Source organism: Anser anser, assembly GCF_964211835.1.
Source record: "Anser anser genome assembly, chromosome: 12".
NCBI classification, from domain to species: Eukaryota; Metazoa; Chordata; class Aves; order Anseriformes; family Anatidae; genus Anser; species Anser anser.
The window spans coordinates 22,273,732-22,297,545 of record NC_139733.1 but is presented as its reverse complement, the minus strand read 5'-3'; the positions used below and the strand labels follow the sequence as shown (position 1 = coordinate 22,297,545).

The following is a 23,814-nucleotide window of genomic DNA, read 5'->3' as shown; positions in this document are numbered from 1 at the left end:
GGCAGATGGGACGCATCATACGATGGGCACTTAATGCTGCTTTAATGTGTGCGAGGCTCCTAAGTCCTGAGGAAGAAAGCTCGGGCTGTCAAGGAGAAATAGTTCTTGCCACTATCACCCTCACTGCTAGCAGAAGTTGGAAGGAGCGCTGGTGTACCGAAAGAGGATTCTGGAAGCAGTATGGATTCAGAGATACAAAGAGGTAAAAGCTCAGTGGTACCAGCGAAGTGATGGAGAAAAGGCAAGACAAATTCCAGCAGATGGCAAAGCCAACGCTATGCTTCTGTACAATTACAGAAGCATAAAAATTCATGGATGAAACAGATCAAACAAGATAAAGCACACAAGATTTGGTGGAAGAGGCAGAAAGAACAAGAACTGAAGCAAAATGATCTAGAAAGCGAAAGAGTATCACAGCAGGCAGCACTACGCAAAGGCAAATGTAATTACAGCTCAACTTAAAAAATGAGGGAGGGATTTTTTTGTTTTGTTTGTTTCTGATCAGACCTGCCTTCAACGGGATTACCGACAGTCGTTAGAGGCAAAACCCACTGAATGGTGTTTGATGAAAACATGCCTAACTGACTTTTTTAGCAATGGTTTCAAATTAAATAAACTGCACTCTACAGTTGACTTCAAACCTGATTTTTGCTCATCTTACCCTGCAATCTCTCCGTAATGCAACAAAATGTTTTTGTTTTAGATACGGTTAATCTGACGTCCCTATGAGCACATCTCCCAAGTATTATTGCAAATGTTAAATTGCTCAGATTTCCTAAGTACATCCATTCAAAGCAAGACTACAAAATCCAAGACACCCCAAGAAAGTCTCTAGAAAGCATAAAAAAAGCTCGGCCTCCTTAACTCTGAAGTATGTTCTCAAATGCAGTCAGGAAAACAAGAACACTATGCTCATCTGCGTAAGGAAAAAGCAGTTTACGTGATTAGAGACAGGAGAGCCATGTTCTGCTCAGCTTAAAGTGAAATCCCTCAAGGAGAGTTGAAACACTGGAGTTTCCAAAGCCAGGGAAAACGTGGGATTAAGAGTTCTTCCCCGACCGCTGTGGGTAATTTTTTTGTTGGTGGTGGTTTTCATTTGTTTGCTTTGTATTTCACAGAAACAGAACAGTAAGGGAAAAGTCTGAGGGGAAAAGACTTGGACGTGCAAGACACCGACGGGCCGCGCGGACGGACAGACAGACGCGCCGTGTCCTACCTCCTGCCCCGGCCTTGCTGGCGCCGCCAGCTGAGAGGGGGCCATTGCCGAAGCTGGTGAGGCTCTCCCGCCGTCCCGCAGGCCGCACGTTGCCGTAGTAACGGTTGACCAAGACTTGCCTGAGGGCCTCACCCTTGATTCAAAGAGGATAACCAAGTCATGATTCGAGCTTCGGGAAGAAATACGCCAGCAACACGCGGTACGGGAGGAGTGCTGTTACCATGAGCCTACTCGCAGCGAGGTGGGGGACCCGAGACCCCGGAGATTTGGAAAGATCTGCTGGGCATCCCCTGGGGTTCACAGGCAGGCTGGGAGGTTGCACGGGGCTCAAATAAGATTAAGGGTTCCCAGCACCAGAAACAGCTACAGTCCAGACTTTCCTAATGCTTTCTAGCCAGATTTTATTTTCAGCGTGTTTTGTTTTCCTTTTCAAATTGAGGACTATTGCCTGTCTTAAGGGTAAAAAAAAAATAATAAATCTGTACAGCACCAAGATGAAATAAAGAGGAGGATCAGAGAAATACTGCCATTAGAACCGGTTATCTGAGCAAGCAACCCCATCTCCTCAGACCTAGCCTCTCTTGCCGCCCACCGGAGCGCTACGGCACGGCGCTCCCCTCTCCCTCCCCGCCACCAGCCAGCGGAGCACGGCACCGCCGCCAGCCACCCAGCGGGGACCCGAGCGCTCCCCGCCGCGCCCCGGCTCTTTGTTCCCCGTCACGCCGGCAGTCAGCACCCGAGCACATGAGCCCGCGGGCACCGCGGGGCAGCGGTCCTCGGATAACCCCAGCGTCCCAGCCCCGCGCGGCCCGGGGACACCCGGCACGGCCGCGCGAAGCACGCGCTGCTGCCGTCAGCAGAAGTCGGAGGAGATCCAAGCAGCTCCCAGGTTGAACGTTAACCTGCGGACCCTGCGCTGTGCTCGCTGAAGTCTTCACAAGAATCCCCGGTAATTTAGAGAGGGGTAGAAAAGCCGGCTGTAGCGCCAGCGGTAGGCAGATGCAGAAACACTGCGGCTGGGCTAACAGATTTTTACAAGGCCTTTGTGCATTAAGAGAGACAGGTAATTGTTTTAACTGTGAGCTGCTGCTCCGCTACTGGGGGTGTGCTGTGACTGCAGCAGTGCCACCCTGAGCCGCTGTCGGAGAGGGGACGCAGGATTTATTTCCTGAGGACTCCAAAAAATTTGAACTAGGCAACAATGATTTCAGACAAAACGTGCTTGATGCTTACTTTCAGCTGTATTTCAAACCAGATTAGCAGTCTGGCTGTGAATTCAAAATGTCATCAACTACAGGGCTCAATATTAGCTGTCAAAAAAGCAAAGCCTTCTTCCTTAAACTTTCACAAGGGGCCTTTAAAACACACGTAAGTAAATGGAGCAACGCGTGTGTGCGCTAGCTGCCTCAGCCAGAGCCCAGCCCTGCCGCAGCCAGACTGCTTTTGAGATGAAGCCAGCGCTCACAGAACATAGCTTAGGTAAAGCCTTACACCCCCGTGCGCTGGAAAGACAAAAAACCTGTCAGAAACTAACAATCCTCGACCAAATCCCTCCCGAGCTGGGGAAGCCCACCCGCGGCCGCAGCTCGTGCCCCGGCAGCCAGCAGGCGTCCCACCGCCCGGCAGGGCGAGGGCTGCAGCGCGGGAGCTGCGTTTTACAGAATCAGATGGGGACGGGGAAATGACAGGGAGACGAGATGAAGATAAGCACTAAGAGAGCTTTCCAACCAGCTGCTTCCAAAAGTCAGAAGGAAGAAAAAAAAAGGCAAGTTCTTCTGGAAACAAAAGTAGAAGAAAACCAGTCCTTTTCCAAGGGACATCCACTTGCTGTCACTGCTTGGGCCAAACTGTGAACGTGTGGCAGAGGCAAGAGACTAATTCCAGGGCCCCAGCAAACTCATCCTGGAGGAACTACTTTGACTGACAACGACAAGATAGCGTTTAGTACACGCTGTAGTGCCTTACCCACTCTTTCTGCTCTCAGTCTGGCAGGTAAGGAAAGATACATGACAGAACAAGGCCAAGACAGGCAGAAAAAAACCCCGACACCTTAACTACATCTTTCTTCTACATGTGTACTGATTAGAGAGGAAACTTGATACTTACAGAGCCCCATGCCAAAACCAAGTCACAGCGGAGCTCTCCCGTTACCTTTTTCTCCTCTGTTAAGCTGACTAGCAGTTGTCACAGCAACTGGCATTTAAAAGCAGGATTTTTTACTACTTACTACAAAGATCAAAACGCGCATCTGACTACAAGAACTGCTGCTTGGTAAGCTCCACCTCATCCCAAGTCCAGAAGGGTAACTCAAGCTCACGGGATTGTCCCTAGGCTTTCCTCCTAGCCCACTGCAGAGCAGAAGGTAACTTCTATTCCATGCTCAAAATGGTTCCCGTGAGTGGGCAGACCTGAGCGGAGCTCCTGCTCCTCGGACAGACCTGCTGCACCTCTGCTGTCTGTGCCTGTGGTATACCCAAAGCAGGACAAGCAAGCAGAAAATACAAGTGGGAACACGTTATCAAGCATTTGCTGGTTTTAGTCTGAAAGCATGCTGATCCACGGTTTCAGAGGTTTGGCAATCCGTTCCCACATTCGGTATCATTTAAAATTCTAACTGGGAATAAAAACTTCACCATTTACTACAAAATTATTCAAAAACACTGTGTTAGCTAATAAGTGTATGAAAATGTGATCAAAATAAAGGAGAAAAATGTTAAGAAATGTTATAATTAATTCAGCTGTGCTGCTTGGCTTCAGAACAGTTCCTTAACCATCCTGTTACTGTTATACACCACTTTGATGCGTACAATATGCAAACAAATATCAGATGTTTGGCGGCAGCGAGAAAAATCAAATATGCTACCTACTAGCATTCAGTTTCATCTGCATTCATCAGCAACTAACAGTAAGCTACATACAAACGGTATTAAACATATCGGTAAAACAGATGCAATATACAGTTCAGGTGTTATCAAAAACCTGTTACGACCTTTAAAATGGGGAATCTTTAATAAAATTTAAGAGTGAAGCAGTTAGGAGTCGCTACTTTTCTGTTCTGAGCTACAAGAGCAGAATAAATTAAGAAATGTGCTAACAATGTTGATTTGGCAGCTTGATTGTTTATGAAGGGGGCAGGTAGGGCCAAAGCAAGCAAACTCCACAGGCACTGAATAATCTCACTGTAATTTTGCGATCATCACCAAAGGGAGTGCTTTAAGAAGTGTGAACAGACTAGAGCAGGATCTGAGGTTTAATCCTGCCAAGGATTAAACCAATTAAGCCAAGCACTTGCCCCTTCCACTGAACACAACAGAAAGTGCCCCCATACCCTGTTTTGTAAGCACGGCTGCTAGTTTTGGATTTTCTAACAGACTGGCAAGCAGTTAACCACAGAAGTGTCTTACATGACTTAAACTCCACCGTTTAAAAGGAAAAGGTAGAGAATTAGTTCTGAATGTGCTTGACTGCTGTACATACCCTTCTATGATCCTCCAGTTGCCTCTGCGGTAGACTTTGATCAAGCTCCTGCTGTGCACGCAGAAATTTCATTTTAAAGGAGAACAACACTAAAGAGACACTAACATCTTTGCGCTCATGGAAAATATTAAGGGAAGTCACAGCTGAAAGCAACGGGGAGATGAGGAAGACCAACCGACAAGCTAACTAAATAAAACATCAGCCCTTAATTAGCTCCCACAGTACTTAACCAGTCTGCTCTGACACTCGCCAGCAGACCACCATGGCATGCACATATGCCAACACATTCTCAGGGACTTGAAGAAAACACAGTCTACCTAATTTTACAGGTACCACACGACAGTTCAAGAACTCAAACCATGCATTATGCCCATGCATACATATACACATATACACACACGTACACATACAAACGCCCCCTTCCCACTACACGCACACACTTCTGGTGGAAGTGTAGGCACTTTAACATGTCTGATTGTGGTCAAGGAAGCTCTTTTGAGATTGTGGAGGGCCTCTGACAAAACCCACAGGGTTTTCATTCCAATGCCGTGGACTTCAGTAGAGATTTCACTGATTTATTGAAAGAAGTCCCTTGGCACATGCCTATTTCCAAATCAAGTCTCTCATATTTTAGATATTAGGTATATAAAGGAAGCAAATTTTCAGGAACTTCGTACAGACTTGAACTTCCACTTTGGAAACCTAAAGTACTTCAAGTTCTTGTTGCTTTAAAGCATTCTGAAAATGTGGAAATATTCTGAAACCACTCTATACAGGGACCCATCTTAAACCAGGAGCCATCTTCCAGACATCTCAAAGTCATTCTATGACCACTGAGAGTTTCGGCTTCTATTTAAGTACTATTCCACAAAAATTACAAGTACAAAGATTTAAAGCATCACAAACTTCATTTTTCTTTGTTATTTCAAAACACACATAAAAACTTCACACTTAAATACGTCAGAGAATCAACGTCCTCCTAGATTAAGACTTCATTGTTGTTTCACTGAAATTTGCACTGATAGAGCACCCAGATGTGAAATCTATCGATGCCACCTCCAGGTATCCCATTAATTCCAAAAGAATTTGAGATTTCATAAGTTCTCACGTTCTTTTCTTTTTTTTTTTTTTTTCCCAAATCTGCCTTAGGCCACCTGATGCTGGCGTGTCTCATAAATGAAATGCTCCTACATATCCAATTCACTGAAGAGCTAGGAACCTTCTTGGTGTGAAGTGACAATTAACAGTTTCAAACGGGACACCCAGCTGCTCTGGAATTATGAAAATTCCACTAACTTCTTTTTTCACCTCTATTTCCTTAAAGGCTTTAAATATGTAAGATAAGGGGAAACCAAAACTCTTTACAGGGAACCATAGAAATGAAGTCTTATTTTGCTGAAGGGAGATTTGGGAGGAGACTTCTCAAGGAGTGCCTGCACTAAAAGCCCAAGACAAATGGCTGGAAGGCTTGTACTACCTTGGATACGTTAAACCACTTGTCCTTTGGGTCCCTTACTTTGCAGGAACAAAATATTTGGGACTGGTTTACGTGATTCTGTGTATTTTCAGTCTGTCTTGCTGATGGCTGCATCAGACTCAAGCACTTCAACCAATCTGCTCATTTTTCACTGTCTATACCACTCAGACACACATTTCACAGCTGTTTTTTCTACCAACAAGACACTCCACCAGGACTACTTCAGAACACCAATATTTGCTGTTGTACAAATATAGGTGAGTGACACACCTCTACCGAGCTTTCCGTTTCTGGAGGTTGCGGCAGCTAGTTGAAAGTAAAATGCAGAAAAATTAGTCATTCTTCAAGATACTTTCATCCCAACAGAAATCTAGTGGTCAACACTTAGGGGAAGGGAACTAGCAAACCACTCGACTTCAGCTGAATCATCACAAATGAATTAGGGCATAATTACCATTTACACCCTCCCAGCCACCCACCATGCTCCTAAAAGAGCTACATTTTGAAAATTTAGCAGGTATCCTTTGAACATCCCAAACTACTTTGCATGAGCACAAAGGCACAAGCTAAAAGCTTTAGTTGCAGGTGCACACAGGCCTGCCGCCCAGAAATAATGCACTTTTGGGCAGCTCGTTCAGACCACGTACACGGCATCTGCGACTTGCACACAGTGAACATAGCACACACACCCCCAGCGGGGAGGAGGAAGAAGCAAATGCTGCATGTCACAAAAAGACTTCAAACACTAATTAAAAATGGTTCCTATGGATTCCCAGCTATAAACATTTTTCCTGAGATAAGAGATATGTAATACAGTACCAAACATGAACAATGAAATAAGCTTAACGGTGACAGTTTTTCAAATTTAAAATGCTGATCATCACATTGAAACAGATAAAGACAAGCAACTTTTATCAAGTAGGACTTAGACATACAACAGAGACCTAAGCATTCAAATCAAACTGCCTACTTAATCGCGGGTAAATTGATTTAACTTCTCAGGAACATACACTAAGAAATAAGACTCTGACGATACAGCAATACCAAATTAAGTCTGCAGCTGATTGCCCGTGTCTGCCTAGAGGGCACACGAACTAGACAGAAAAATCAAGCATAGGCTGGGAGAGCGACCGTGGTGGTTTAACCCAATATCCGCTGTAGCCTGGGAAACGCACAGCGGAGAGAGGAAGGCTGTTGGGATCCGAGAGGCTAAATATGGAGAGATCTTACTTCGCAGGAAGGAGCCAGAGGAGCGAGCCCTTCCCTTGTGGTGCTCCGTGGGCAGGGGCTCCTTGGCCAGGAAGAACCGTTCTCCATCCTCCTCCTAATGGACTTTCCTCCTGGCTAATTCACGCGGCCTTTGGTACGCCATTTCCTTGCATTGTCACCTCTCTTGGAAACTTCACAAGCATGCAAACCATTTCTTTCTTGGCTAAACTGAAGCACAGAGTATTTAAGCCAGAGGATCAAAAGTTAACAGGAAGACCCTCATTTATGCAGAGGAACACACAGTTCCTGCACATCGCGCCGCGCTGAGTACACCCTTGGCTGCTTGTAGGCTGGATACTGGGAAAGCCATATCGAGTCATTAGGGAGTCTGGGCACATTGTCCTGACACTGCCAGGATAACTCGCTTCAGAGAAAAGCAAAAAATACCTCTTTCATTTAAGTTCATCAACAACAGTGCATAAATTGTGTGTAATCTCTATAAGAGAAATTGGGCACCTTCCTTCCAAAGAAGGAAAGACTGAAGCTGGGAGGTCAAGTGGATATGACTGCAGCGAGACGATGGACTGGACTTGGCTTACATCATGACCCCAAATTAATCAAACCTGCATGTACATTTTGGGGCTGAAAACCAGCAGAGAAGAAGAATCAGCGCTGAATTAGTTTGATCTTTCCAACTTAAATTGAAGAAGGGAAAAGTAAGCATTCCAGTTTGCAAACTCCTGTGCCTTCCCACTTTAGCACAGACAGCATGTATAAATAGATCAGCATGTTAGAACCAGCCTCACAAACTCATCTGCAAGCAGAAACCACTGGCCTTGGCAAGGCTCCGGTGGATCACTCCAAATTACCATAGCTTTCAGCGATCTTTCAGTAAGAATATAAACTCCAAATACTGAAATTGGTATTCTTCACATCAAAATGGGTTAAAACAGGAAAGAATTATTCAGTTATAGCTACTGTGCTAGTCTTTGCACCGTCCTTTGTACTGCAAAAGCACAATATTAGCTTATGCTTCACAAGAAGGATTGAATAGGGAGAGAAGATTGAAACGGTAATTTTGCTAAATTTCTTGCGCTTCCGTATACCTCAGTTCTGCACCCAGACGAAAAGTGAGAGTCCTGGGGGGAAGGGGCAACAGGGCGGTAAGCTCACGGACCAGGAAGACACTTCACTAGGAGAGGCCAGGTGAGTGGCATGCACAAAGCAGCCGGCTTTTAAACTGAAACGTAATGGGCGGCAGGGTCAGAGAGGAGTACGGTGTTTTTCCTTTTCACTAGCAGTAGCAAAAGCTCCTTTCAATTTGCTGTACAAAAACCCTCTTCCTTTTAAGTTTCCATTCCCACAAGGCTGGCAAATAAACCACTCATCATTAGCCATAACAGGAGAACTACAATTTCGTTGACCTGTCGGTGACTGTAATGCCTCTAACATCCATTTCCCCAACACAGGCTGTGCGTGTTTCCCAGAATGGTCTTCATCTGACTCAACACTGGAGGTGTCCACCTCAAAAACCACCACAGCAAGCGACAGCTCAAGCCTGAACTCATTTCATCTCAACCTAATGACATATGGAAGAGGTTTTTGTCTTTTCTATCTGGTTTTGAAGAAGGTATACAAGTTTTATTTTCATTTGCATTAAAAATATAAAAAAAATCAAGATGAAAGTTGCCTAAAGTTCCTGCCTCTCATGGAAAATTCAGACACCTAGCATTAGGGATAAAAAAAGTGAAAATGGTTTGAGGAAATGCAGAGAGACTTTCATTTAGGTTGGAACCCTCAGGACTGCTTTTCTCATTATTTTTTTTAAACTCAACTATGTAGTAAACATCTAGAACAGAAGTGCTGAAAAGGGCTGAAATGCATTTGGAAGACAGGCGGAGGTTCCAGTTCACATAGATGGGGTCTCCTCCAAGTAACGACTTCAGCAATACAGGACAGAAAACATCTCTTATTGTAAAGTTAAAAATGGGTGGAAAAGAACCTTATCAGAAAAAGCTGCATGTGTGTGAGCACACACATAAAAACACTTTAAAAAAAAAGTGACCCTTTTTTCTTCAACCTCACGGAGCTTCGAAATTTTGACCAAAAAATGGATAAAACTGCACACTAAAAGCAGAAGCCTCCTCCATTTCCAGCCCTCTCTAAGTCTGAGGATTTGACAGGTGGCAAACCCCAGGCTGTTGAACTTGCCCAGGCCGATGCCACTTTCCAAAGCACCTCACATCTCCTCTGGGTCATTTCCCAGCCCGCCCTCCCACCAGACAGGGAGGTGCCAAGCGAGGGCAATGCAGTGAGGAGTGAGCAGCACCCAGCCGGGGAGGCGCTCAGCACCACGGCGAACATCAACGCGAAGGAGCTTAGGCAAGCTGCGTTTATTTGGCGTGGCGCAGAAGTAATTGCGAGAGGCCCTGCGTTGCTCAGGAAGTCGGGTTAAATTGCTGAATGGTGCCTTCTGGTCCCGAAAGCTGTGAATGCAGGAACTGACCCAACTCCCCGCATATGGCAGCTCATTATCGGGGTGGCGAGCAGAGAGATCTGGCATAGAGGAGGAAAGAGGGGAAAAACAAAAACAGAGTCAGCTAGCCAAAGTCATGTTGGGCTGCTGATAGCTAGGTTGTGTATCCAGATGTAAAGAACTACGGTAAGGATCTCAGATGTCACATGCTCAAACCAGTGCCCCTGGTTTTTCTGCCTTAACTGTTGCGGTATCAGCTGGAGACCCAGCTGGGACGGGTCTTTTAGGCACCCTCCTAGCAGCCCCTTTCCACTGTGTTCCTCCCTTTTCTGAATTTCTCTCTTCTTCTCTCTGCGGAATACATTTAGTACAGCTCTTACTTTAAACACACAAAGCAGAAGTGAAATGTTGCCATCCTGCCACCTCTTCTGGCTGACGACACCAGGCAGAACAAGTTACGTTGCCGGTCTCTGCAAGTGTTCAGTAGCTGCGGGTACCTCCACACAGGTTACTTGCAAAGCCTCCTTCACGGGGCCAACGCTGTTACCTCGCAGAACCAAGAAAAGGGTTGGGTGGCAAAGTTCTAGCCTCCGCAGATGAGCTGTGGGTGTGTCTGTCAAACACGTACTTGACTTGCCACGGGTAAGTTTCAGGACAGGGGGGAGTAACTGGGACCCAAGAGCACCGAACCTGTTTGCCGAACATCCCACATGGCAGCTTTCTGCTGTAACGACCCATGCCGGCTTTGCTGTGCAGCGTATTTTTAGCAGGTGCCGGAGGGTTTTACCCTGCCTCGATTATGAGGCGGTGCAAGCCGTGCAGCAGCTCGCCGTCAGGGCACGGGCTCCCCTTGCAGGAGCTGTGGGGGGTTTCCAGGGGCACGGGCAGCCCCCGGCTCTGCCCCGGCCCTGCCGCAGCCGCATGGCAGCGCAGCGCCCGCACCCTGCACCCAGCACGGGGACGTGGCTGTCCCCAGCAGGAGCAGCGCTCGCTTTCTTTCCCCCCCCCCCCCCTTATCTCAGGGAATTTGCAGAGCCTTTGTGAGCTGCCAGACGATGAGGTGGGAAATTTGGCGTAAGGGCCGTCAGCGCCTGGACTGAAAGGTCACCGAGATCTGCCTGCGGGACTTCCTTTAATTTTCCAGAGTTTTCAGTCGAAGCAGCGTGTTTTACTTGGGCGGGGGCTTTCCTAGAGCTAGAGACCTCAGTCTCTGATACGCCACTGACCTTCACTAGCAATGAAATCCCACTTGCTTCTCTTTAAACCCTCGATCTTGCAGGTCTCACACAGTAACTGAATAGATAAAGGACTACCTTCTCTACACATCCCACATTAGTACTTTTAATTAACTAGAAAAAGGGTGCAAATTTTTGTTGTTATTATTACAAATAACTTTAAAAAAGTTCCAGTCTCCTTTTCCAAAGAGCTTACCAATTCTAGTTCCAGTTTGTGCAATAAAAACAGTCCAAAGATTGCAGGATTTCTGAAGGAAAAAAATATAAGGCAGCCCACAAAAATTTATTAGAGCCTGCATTTCCTCTACTTGAGACATAACAAGTGAAGCACTGTCTAAGTGCAAAATACACAAGAGAGATGACTGTCGTACGAGCTCTCTCTGCAAAGAAAATTTAAAACTGCCTCTCTCCAGCACTCAGGAGGTTAAGAAGTTTTCCAATTCCAATCAAAAGATCCACAAAGTAGCCTATATTTTGCACCTTGCTCAGCCACTACAGCTTTATAGTTTATCATTGATAAACAGCATAGTAAAGGTTACTTCTTCAGTCAATCCCCTTTGAACCCGAATTCTCAGTTCCCTTTTTCACCTACTTGAAACCTCAAGACAAAAGTGAAGAGGTAAAAAAACAAAAACCAAAAAACAACAACAAAAAAAGCAACCTATATTGAGTGGGTTTTTGCAGGTGTATTTTGCTGGTTACTGTTTCATCAGCCGCATGAAATACCATTACAGAATTCAAAAAAAATGTATGTGAGTGGGGTTTTACTTGATTGTTTTTTTGTTTTTGTTGTTTTGTTGTTTTTTTTTTTTTTTAGTTCAAATCCTGCACATCCTCAGTACCACGTAACGACAATGGAAACTCAGGGTGTTCCGGGCGTTCTGCTGGGTTTGGTCCTTCAGGCTCTTGCTGGCTCTCTGCAGCCAGGGGCCGGCCAGGGACAGCCGCGGCGCTCGGGGCAGGACGGCTCCGGCACGGAGCTGCGGCGGCTCTGCAGATGGACGGCAGCGTGACGGAGCTGCCTGCCCTCACCCCTCGCCCGCGGTCAGCCCCTCCGAGCCACGCAGGGACCCCACCACACGGGAACGGCCTTATCACGAGAGGCAGCGGCGCGCACACTGCGGCACCGGCGGAGGCTCGGCTGCTGGCAGCCGCGGGCCGAGGTAACTGTAAACAGCTCCACCACGTTTATTGGCAATCGCCGCTGAAGGTCACACATCAGCAGCGGGCCTAAATTCCAGGAAAAAAAGCAGTTCTTATGTAACTGCTGCCTGAATGTTGGCAGGTGCCCAATGGAGCAGTTCGCTGCAATGTGGCTGGGAGGGGAGGGGAAAAAAAAGAAAAAAGTAGGACATCTCCCAGCCCCATTCAGCATCCTGAGCATGCCACCTGCAGGTCAGCGCTCACACTTCTTTTCAGTCCATAAAAATATTAATGTTTCTCTCGGACGCATGTGTTTTGGTGCCCGAGACGTGCGGAAACTGGGCCGCGCTGTCCCCAGACACCTGTCTGGGCGGAGGAGAGCGGCCTTGCAAACAAATGCCCGATGCAGAGGGAAATGTGCTGCTGTCCTCCGGGATCACAGGGAACCCGAGGTGGAGCTCACCATCCCGACGTGGCTTCTGAAAAGCTGCAAAATCTGCTTTTGCATCATGTTTGGACATTTGAGTGGATTGGGGGTTAAATTAAAAGTCAATTAAGCTGTTGTGTCCAATTACAACTAGGGGTCAGTAATCGCTGTTGTGTAAAGATTCACACTTGGTGACTCTTGAAAAAATTTAGCTTGGTCCTGGACCTGGACCTGGTCCTGGACCTCCTCTCTGAAAGAGCAGCATTGCCAACTACTCCACCAAGAACAAAGTCACACCAGTGCAAGCCCGGTGAGGAGTAAATTAAAGAGTCAGCCCCAGGGCTTTCACAGAGAACATGCCAGCATCCTGCCTTGGGGAGTTCTTCACTACCTGAGACACCTGCCCAGAGCCAACGCTACGACCCCTCTGCTGAGCTCTGCAGCCCCAAACATCAGCCCGATACCATCAGCAGCTCTGCAGCAAGCCAAAGGACAAGCTCTGTACCAAGCACGCCCTAAGGTCATGACAAAACCCCAAAGCAACACTGGGCTTTGTTGGTTTTTGTTCATTTGTTTTAATTAAAACAAATCATGCTTTCCCTCAATCTTTCAAGATACCTCTTCTGCTCTCTGTTTTAATACCAGTCTTATGCAGACCCTGTGCTGAAGGTCTGTGAACTCTCAGAACTTTACAGGAACCAGAATGCTTTGGAAATGCTGCAAGGGTGACTTTCGTTTTTAATGCATCATAATTTCTGTCCCAAAAGAAGCGTTCAACATGAATTCTGCCGCAATACAGGATGCTGCAGAGCTTGAAAAACATCTACAAAGGCTTAAAAATCCTACTGGGATATTTCTGCCAGAACAGATCATGGTCCTCAGCCTATATTAGGAGATGTTAAAAACAAACAACACTATACCACTTCTCGGAAAACTCCAGTTCCCTCCTCTCCCTCCTTTTCAGGAGTGACACCAAAAGCAAATTCAGGATAAATCCCTCAATAGAAAGCACAGGGAGTAGGCAGAGTACGGGCAACGGGATCAAAACGCGCTCCTTGCTCCCTTCATTTCCACAACATTCAGCACTGCAGACACTCCAGACACCCGCACGCTCAGCCGGCTGTCACAGAGGTATGTCGCCCCGCGGCCCTTTACAGTCCTTCCTGTTCTGCAGGGGATTTCCTACTGCCAAGGTGAATTCCAGCATTATTCACCCAGCTAAAAGGGCACTCCCTTTCTGCACTCTCAAAACTGATAAGGGGGACTTGTAGCTCCAATTTTCTTTTTATCTATCCTAACTCTCAGCAACAAATGCATGAGCCTTCCGTCATTTTCATCATCATGGATATCGCTGCAACTGGGGCTCACCACGTACTGAAATCACCTCTCAGTAAACAAGTATCAGATGTGTAGCTCTATCTACGATCACAATCATGCACTCTGAAATCATGCAACTACACCATAAAACAGCTACTTTATTCAAGTTTTACCCCGAAGGTATAAGGAGCATTTCAGCTGATCAGAAAAATTAAGTTGTGCAGAGTTTGACGGGGAGGGAATTTAATAACTTTTTACTAACGCTAGAGATTTCTGTATTCTTTGCCCTAAATGTTTACTGTTGCCAGGGGTGACAAGCTAAAAAAAAAAAGGGAACACCAGGATTTCCTTTGAAAATTGTCAGTGGTTCTAAGCCCTGTCTGAATTCCTTCCTATAAGCAGCAGGGCTCATTTCCGATAGTTATAAACACACCTGCTCCCTCCGTGCAGCTGCTCCACTGAGGAGCAATAAAGTTCCTCCTTTGCAGCCTCCAGATGAAATCCTAAATTGCTCCACACACTCTGGCTGATTTATTGCAGGCAAAGACAGTGCATTACAGCCAGAAACTAAATGGGAAAGAGTTTCACATTATGACTTAATTTGCAATTAAACAATTCAACGTTCTGTCTGAAGTTTCTCCAAGATGAAATTATGTATGCTATTCTTGGAAGCCGAAGCACCGTGCAGTCGGAGGGGTCTAGCACCTGACTGCGATGCTGAGGCGCTACAGGGCTTTTGTTCAAAACCAGGGCACATCGATGCTGTGTGTTCCCCAGGTAAAGGGGGGGGGGTGGAGTCTGGGGGCCGCAAAAATCAGTTTAAAAATGTGTGTAGAGAAGGAGACAAGGCACTTCTGCAGCTATGTAATCCTAAATTTGGATGAGACCTGGAGACGCATGAGGTGTCTCACACGGGCAGGCCAGAGGCGATGGCAGGGCCGCAGGCAGACGCCCCACGCGAAATGGGGGCATGCAGGACACGGCCGGGCCTCTGCTCTCCACATCCAGCCTGCCCCTGTTAGCTCTGCACACTATGAGCAGAAAATCTCCACAGCTGATTGAGTTGTTCATTGAAACTGAAAGCAGCGATGGGAGACTCGTGAAGTTTCTCTCCGGAAAGGTGTCACAGCGCCGGGCTGGGCCTTCTGCGCGAGGGGACCGGGCCGGCTCAGGGAGCGGCAAGGCAGGGGCCTGAGCGTCCCAACACTGCTGGGGTAAAAGCACCACAAAGAAGTCACAACCCCAGTTTGTTCTCATGAGGAACTCAGTTCCTTCCTTCCCTCAAAAGCCTCACTTAACAGGAGAAAAGCCTTCAATCCAGTGCCGGGGGATGTGTATGCTTTTTGGTCTATTTTTGTAACAAATCGGTTAGACTTCAAATATTATTTTGTTCTATGTGTGAAGTTTATACTGATAAATTCAGCTGATCGGCATCAAAATGTACACGTTCTACAGAAAGCAACTTGGAGCATATATCATTATCTATTCTACCAAACAAAGAGGAGCAGCATTGTAAGTGGTTGAATTTTGTTCCATATAAAAGGCTGGCTTGGGAGAGAACACAGGAAACAAACCACAACAGGGAAAATACTTCTTTTTTTCCTGGTATTTCAGTAGAATAAGGTGCCAGTCAATCACTTTCTCAGCATTATACATTTATGCAAAACGCATCTCAAATTTAGCACCCACACTCACATTTTGGAGCTGCAGGAGGAAGTTGCTGCAGCTCAGCCAGCCCAGCTCGCTCACCCCAGCCCGCACACCGGTGCCCGAACAAAACACGCCACTTTTACAAGTCCTTAGAAAGCTTCAGTTCAGTTACACTGAAAGCTCTCATTCAAATACAGCTTTTCTGCTTGTAGAACGACTACACGTAGCACAGACACGGACCGGGCTGTTGCACTGCCAACTGAAGGCGCGCTTTTCACGGCAGGAAGCTTTTCGCCCAGACCGGTAATTTTCATAGAGTTACACCACACCGCTTTCACAACATGTCCTAACGTTTTACGTGGCTTTATGTACCAAACCTGACTAAGAAGCAACAGGAAAGCCAGCTCGTTATTCTGGGGAACAGCATTCCTGTCACCTTTTTCGGTAAGGAAAGCGAGGCAGGCTGTACACCAGGGCACAGCGCTCACGGGCACCCAGCGCGCCGTGCCCTGGGAAGTGAGTAATGGCTCTCACCAGGCAGCGAGCAGAGACAGCTCACGCGGGCTCCTCTCCAGCTGGCTTCTGACAGGTTCTTCCAACTTCTATAGGAATGCCATTAAAAAGTCAGTATTTGGTTTTCCAAATAGCTGAAAGGACCTGTTCGCGGATGACAGGGGTATCACAGCGGAGTGCTAAACACTGACATTTTAATGGTGCTTACGGCAGTTCGTATTCCGAAAGCACTCAGATCTGGTCCTAAACTTTATGAGAACTATTATGGTACCAGATGATTGCAGACTGCCAGAAACTGTAACTACATTTGGACTAATATTCTAAGTAATGACATATGGAATTAGTTAGGGTAACTATTCCCAGCGTAGACACACGGCAGACTGAAAACTCAACTAATTCACTGACACAGGCATACAAATCAGAAAGCTCCGTGCTGAAGAGACAACAGGACAAATCACAGGGCTACTCATAAAACAAACACCATAGAAACAACACCGTAGAAGATAAATAAAATTAAGACCTCAGCATTATCCAATTCAATGGTAATCTGCTGGAAAAGAAAGAAGGGGAAGAATTGAAAGCGAGCATTAGTAAGAGAAATTACAGATAAATTTCACATTAGGATCTTATAAATCATTTAACACTTTAATACTGTAACCCAACACTGTGCATATTTTACAGTCAGCACCAGCAACGTTTGCAAGCGGCTGGGATGCGGCGCGTTAGGGCCCTGACAGCGCTGGGAGCGCCGCGCCAGGGAGCTCCGGAGACAGGATGCGCCTGGCTTTGTTCCTGCGCCAAGTGACAAACCCCGCAGGCTGCTGACCGAGATCCAGCGGCGTCACCCTTGGGCCTAAGAGTCATCGCTAGCGTGAGCTGCGAGCAGCAGTGAGAGTCCAGAAGCTGGATTTCCAGTTTGGGAACAGAAGTGGAATTTTAAACACAAGAGCTGTATTTTAGGCTAATCATCTGACAGACAGCAGAAAGATGTGCATGAATGACATGTTTCAGCAAAGTAAAAAACTTGGGTCTAGTCTACACTGTCAATGTAGTAAAGTTTCCAGCATATTAAATATACCACAGTATGCTACCCATCGCCGAGAGCCTGAGCGCATGCCAAGACTAGGAGTCTTTAGCAATATGTAAAACTTCAAGCCTTCCCACAGGCTTCTGTACATCTGTGTTCTCACCACGTTTTTTGCATGCTGCAAAGGAATCCCAGCTGTTTAATGAAGGCCTTAGCTAATGGGATCAGACAACACTGCATTCTCATTACGCTTCCCACCTACAAAAGGGACAAGCGCACGGGCCAGAGGGTGTGGTATTTTTACTATTTGTGCTGGAAGATTAAGTGTGAGAGGAGGAGTACGATCTTTTTATAAATCGGATTGTTCCAGCGAGCACCACGCAGCATTACAGGAAAATCACATGCCATGCCAAAACTTTCCTTGCACTCTGTTGCTGAACACTGCTTTGAAGTGACTGCTGTCAGTTCTGGGAACATCTCACCTACGGCAGCACGGCCTGGATGGTCGATATCCTGGTCACAGGAATGAGCTTTGCCACCTTTACGTTATGCAGGGACTCCTGTATTTACATCTAGTGGGTATGATTTTCTTTCTTTCTTTCTTTTTACACTTCTGGATGATTTTAAAAGCAAAGGTATTGCCTTTTAAGTGGTGACTAAATACAGTTATATGAGTCACAAGGGAGAATAAATATGACTGCACTTCTCACAGCCAGACAGTAGAAGCTGTCCTACTACTACTAGCAGTCTATCTGTAAGCAATCAGTTGCTTTTTCATATTCAGAAATCTACTTCACAAGCAAGCGTATTCTTATCTCACATTATGTAACTATCTGCTGTTTCAGAAATTAATACATTTTCTACTTTGAAGACTGAGATTCTTGTAGGATTCTCCATAGTCTGAATGATCTACTAGCTCAGTCTTCTAGAAATACTGCTTTACTCAAGCTCGCAAAAAAAATAAGGAACTCCCGTAAATGAATTTCCATTTAGAAAAATGAACTGTTCTATCACATTAAAAACTTAAGGCTCGAATCTGGGTTCTGTTCATGTATAAGATCAGCCACCACTCACATTAGCTAAGCTGACCTTAGAGGGCCTCTCTTGGCTGTTTTTAACGGGAGAATCTACACCGATAAATTTACTAACAAAATGTGAAACCGAACATATGATTATGTTTAATCTTTTACATCCCACCACTTTGGGCAGGAGAAGGCATCAGCACTCAGCACTTGCTGAAAGGGCTCATCCAGCACAACTCCCTCTTGCTGGAGCAGCCTAACTGCTGCTGGCTCTGGCTTGTCCCCTAACAGATCTGACTTATGCCATATTGCAGATGTCTTAATAAAGGGACATGGTGCTGAAGGCTTCCAGCTGCATCCAAGGGGCTGAGGACTGCCTCAGGGCTTTGCAGGGAGAGGGCTGTGACTCAGAACAGGATGCTGCCACTTTACAGAGAAGGACAACACGTTGAAAACAAGCTGGAAGCTGCACTTGCTGCCCTTTCCTAACAATCAATCCTGATCCCCTGGCTCTTCCCACGTACATATGCTTCTTTCTTACAGTTGATTAGGCCATTCTCCCGAAGTCAGTTTATTGGAAACTACTGCTATGCAAAGTGAGGAAAACCCCTCGGTACCGCAGCAGTCTAGAGCAAAGCAGCAGGAGGCAGGCTGGATCTCGGGCAGCCGAGAGGTGGTAGCAGCAGGTGGGAAGAGCAGTCCCTGACACGTCAGGGAGCACAGCCCAGGCCATCCCTGCCCCGTGGGCATTTTCCTAGGAGTCTCCCGCTCACTCATGGCAGCGCTGCGTGCTCAGCTGGGTGTGCTCGGGCAGCAGCCCACACGCGCACCCACAGGCAGCCTCCGTGCTCCATTTGCTCTCCCTCCTGCCAGCTCCTCCAGGTCCCTGCGCTCTGGCGTGCGAGTGCTTGCCTCCTGCTGAACTGGCAACGGAGAGCTACTCACTGCTCCTACAGTCTCGTTTCCAGCTAAGCCAGCCAAAGCAGAGGTTGGCTGTGACATCCCAGCTGGGCATTCACCCTCGTGGTGCTACAGCTTCCTCTGCCTTCACAGCTTCTCCTTCCCTGGTGGCTGCAGCTGTAGCTACAGCTAGAAACAGTCACTACTACAAAGCTGTCTGAGCTCTATAGCTTTTGCCTTTTGGGGCTGTGAATCTTGCACTGTGCAACAACTTCAAGCCCTACAGCAAGTGAGAATGGGACACGAGACACCATCTGCTTCAGGCACAGGCTCCCAGCTGCAGCACACATCCTTCCACGCCACTGCCTCCCCCCCTGGACCCAGCTGCCAATTCTGAACTGTTCATGAGCACCTTCACTGGGAGGACATACTGTATGCCTCTTGCATGGCATGTTCATAACCTAAATAGCTTTAAAAATGCAGGAGATGCTTTAGATTGGGATTTTGGGAATGGCTGTAGGAATGCCTAGATGCCCAAACATACTGGTGTAGACACACACTTCTGACTCAAATAGAGAATAGGCTTGTACCTACAGAATGACATTCCTCTCACCTGACAAAGGAGTTGTATGTGGGAAAGGGAAAGAAAAATACATGGGTGGCTGTACAGACAGTTTCCATCTATAACTCACAAGATGATGACTCAGATGTACACAAATTAAAATTAAACCACAAAATATCCTCTTATTGCAAGGTTATGTGACCTGATGAAGAGTCACCTAGACCCAGCAAACAGATAAGGAGGTTATATCCTTCGTAAAAATCTAACCAATTTTTATTTTTTTCACAGTGGCAGCAACCACAAGAATTGAGTTAAACTTGCAAATCTAAAGTACAAAAGCAACAGAAGCAAGCTTACCTTTCAAATTATATTTGAAGTTGTTGACTAAAAATTTTTTGTTCCTGATCCACAGAAATGCTTACACATACAAAACAGCTTGAAAGAGCCAGAATAATATTTTCCTTTACCGAATAATAAATACAGTGCTTAACACAGAATGATGAACTGTAAATTACATTACCTTTTCTCCATAGCCTCTATCTTTGGTCATCATTTCCCTGAGCGTCTGTAATACTTTAATACACAGTTTCTCCTCATTCTCCTCCAGCAGCTGTTTAGTATGCTTTATTAATCTGAAAATAAGCAATCAATCAGTTCATTTTAGTACTAATATTCTAAAAATGGGATATGTGGCTCTCTTAATTAGTTTAAGCTGCAAACAGGTTTTTATTAAAACATAGTTCTGTCATACCATTATACAACCACCTTGGGAATATTCTCTCAAGAGCAACATTTAACAAGCTACTAGGACTCTGGGCTTTGGTGAAGCTGTGAAGGAAACTTGCAAAGTCCCTGGCAGGAGGATAGCTAGATAAAACCCATCTGCCTACAAGCAGAAAGGAATCGGAGGAAGGAGCAATGTAATTTAAGACTTGATGATCCTCCAGAACAAACACTAAGAAGAAAACCGTTCCACACGCTACTTTGTTAAAAACATACTGAGAGTCCGTGATTGTGCAATTAGAAATCCACTCTGCCCAGCCTTTGTTACTTACTCAGTTACCTAGCTTCCCTAAGCTCTGTGCACAATCCACCTCTTCGGGAGGTGATCTGAGAGCCGGGATTCTGCTCTGAATTGCCCTCGAAATGACCCTGTAATCTTTCCTTTCCCTTCACTCCAGATTTGGGCACAAGGTAGGTGATGCATGTGATAACAATTGATTTTGACATAGTTCCCCAGTATCAAGTGCTACAAGGACAAGTACCTCGCAAACATCATTAGGGTTGAAGGCAGGGATCAGCTCAAAATTTTATACTAATTTATACTAGAGTTCATTACATTTGTATCCTACAGCAAATAGAGATTTTTAAGCATTAGCTATGAGAGCATATCAATTTCCCCCACTCCAAGAGCTTCCCCCTACCAAAATGAGAAATTGTATTTACCATAGCATGAAATACCATGCTTTGTATAAAACTGAGCATGGAGACATCACTCCCTAGGGCATGGGAAAATTGGGGGAAAAAAAACAAAAAAACCACAAAAACAAAACAAAAAACCCTCCCAACAAGCCAGACTTCAAGGCAGAAGACAGCTTACTTGCAAATGAAACCTCCACTTTCACATTTCCTCCTTGCATCTGTGTTCTCTGGGAAGAGCAGTTCGGGTCTGTGAAGCACATCTACCAGTACTGATAACTCCGCTTGGACAAGAGGACGTAAACGATCCTCTAAAGCTGACACGATGTCCTAGAATATAACCATATAGAGAGATTTAGCAAGCATTAAACACATGAAAGTTATATACAAATTAATTTCACAAAGGGCAGAAAAATACGAGTGTCCTGCCTGGATAGTTTGGCCAAGTTGTATCATTTATTAGCCTTCTTTAAAGGGGAAGTCTTATCTTCTAGCAACCCCCTCCCATGTTACTTAGTTCCTCTACACTCCCCAACCTTGTAGATGATCATTTTCACATAAAAGAAAGAAAAATGTGGATTTATAGCTGCATTTAAACTTTGTGATAACCATCAGGACATTTATGTTTACACATACTGACAAAAGAAGTACCACTTAAAATTATGCAGAAATAGAATTCTTCCCTTCTCCTGTTCCTACAGGAAAGCTGTATCTACCTTAAAACGAAACCACATTTTTCCCAAATATTTCAGCAATCAGAGAACACTGAGATACATACGAAGCCAGAGAGGAAGTTTAATCAAATTGAAATGAATAAATAGACAGGAATGGATAAAGAGGAACAAGCTATTTCAGTGAGCACGGGTTGGGCAGTGTTTTTACATTATATAATAAGTTTCCATAAAGTTAGTTAGAACAGAGCACAAATCGTCAAAGAATAATAGTTCAAGATGATGAATTTTATTTGGTATAAAAAAGGCCTTATTGAACTGTCTTCTGATCTGAACATAGAATATAGCTAGAATACCTCAGTCCCTATTTCATAATGCTATGAAGCATTATGTTTAAATATTATTTTAAGTAGAAACAGCGTGGGAACACAGCCATTTCAGGGAAATGACTCCAGATGCAACTGTGTCACAAAGAGCCAATCATCCCTTTATTTCAAGCCATGCAGTGGCTTCCAGGCAGGCCTGTGGCACCTTTTGCTGTACCGAGAGGGTTGGTGTACAAGGAGCAAAGCACTGTAGGGGTGTGGCTGAGACAGTGAAAATGTCCTGTCTGGCAAAAATAATGCTTTATTTCAAACTAATGGTAAAACAAGAATGTCTCAAGTACCAGTAACTTCATGTATCGTCACTTCCTAGGACAATAAAACCTCTGTGTTCATGTACCATGTACATTCAATTACCTTTCTTGATACAATGGCTTACATTTGATTTTACACACAGTATTACATTCAGCATCAGCTAACGTTCACCATGAAGCTTTTGACTAATTCCCACTTAGTGTCTTTACTTAGTGAATTCCTCCTTTTGTGTAGATACGCAAGTGGTTATCAAAGGTGGAAGGGGTGCTGTGTAGTCACCTGTAATCTTTCAATTATGTTTCGATAATCCCTGGAGGCAGCAAGCACTGAATCTCTGCGGGCAGCATTCCTTGCAGTCATTCGCCAGTTCATTGCAGTCTTCTGTACAATATTATGAGATTTCAGGAAGAGATTGTTGACCTGACTGTCCAAGTCTACAGGAATTGCAATTGCTCGGCTTTTTGCTGCAACAAGCAAAAAATTTAGTAAGAATTGATTCCTTTACCCATGTATTACAGTCAATGCAAGAACAAGACAAGCTCTACTTGCAATTCCTTCTACAATCTACCTCGTATGCATTTTAAACAACACAATGCTCAGTCCCTGTGTAATGGGTCAGACCCCTCTGTAGCATTATGTTTAAAGGCTTTCACACCTCTGATCAGTTTACTGTCTTCAAATTGTATGAGCAGGAATGCGTCACACACATCTCACGTGTGTTAGCATGCACCTATCCAACAGGATTTGACCTCACATCCAGTGCAAATTACTCTCTTTGCTGCTAAAAGCGGAGCAAATTAGTGGGAGGAGTGATACAAAACTCCAGATGGACCATTTCCTGGTCACAGATCAACAGGATTGCAGAGTTCTGAGGTTAATCCAAGAAAGCACTTCAGGTTACAGTGACAACATTGCTCAATAACGACAATGTACCAGCATAAGCCTGGCTTTGTAGTATGCCTTGGCACTGAATTAGTTGCAAGCGGCCCCAGCAGGAAGCAAGCTGAACTTTATTTTTGGAAGGATGCCATGTAAGCAGCGAATACTGGATGACCACATTTGCAGCATATTTAGATCTGATTACACGCATTTCTTACCTACATCTGAGAGCACCCGAATGCAGCTTTCCACCGATGCCTTCTGGCTTGGCATTAGCCAGTTGCAATGGTACACTCTGAACACACCTTGTAGCAACTGTACGAACACAGGCTGGCGAGTCTAGAACACAAGGTTAGAGAAAAATCAAACTCATTGCATCACATTGAGATGTATCAGCATCAACTTGAGGTAACACCAGTTTCCAGCTCCAGCCCTGACTTTCTGCACACCAGTCACTTCTAACTGGTCTGCATCCACTTGTTAGACAACTTCATGCTGTAGACAGCGTATCTACCACACAATCAGCAACTGAATGGAAAGGGTGGGAACGAGGGCT

The 23,814-nt window shown here is 45.5% G+C and overlaps 1 protein-coding gene across 1 annotated transcript in view; it reads right to left on the bottom strand.

Annotated features, from left to right (window-relative positions):
- Positions 1-23,814, bottom strand: part of ITPR1 (inositol 1,4,5-trisphosphate receptor type 1) — a 170,033-nt gene that overhangs the window by 60,799 nt on the left and 85,420 nt on the right. The window contains exons 35-42 of the mRNA XM_083796088.1: positions 23,477-23,597; positions 22,659-22,843; positions 21,252-21,400; positions 20,172-20,283; positions 16,661-16,690; positions 6,441-6,476; positions 4,694-4,741; positions 1,217-1,349 (exon numbers count right to left, since the gene is read on the bottom strand). Of these exons, the coding sequence (XP_083652214.1) occupies positions 1,217-1,349; positions 4,694-4,741; positions 6,441-6,476; positions 16,661-16,690; positions 20,172-20,283; positions 21,252-21,400; positions 22,659-22,843; positions 23,477-23,597 (814 nt within the window). The remainder of the gene's footprint in view (positions 1-1,216; positions 1,350-4,693; positions 4,742-6,440; positions 6,477-16,660; positions 16,691-20,171; positions 20,284-21,251; positions 21,401-22,658; positions 22,844-23,476; positions 23,598-23,814) is intronic.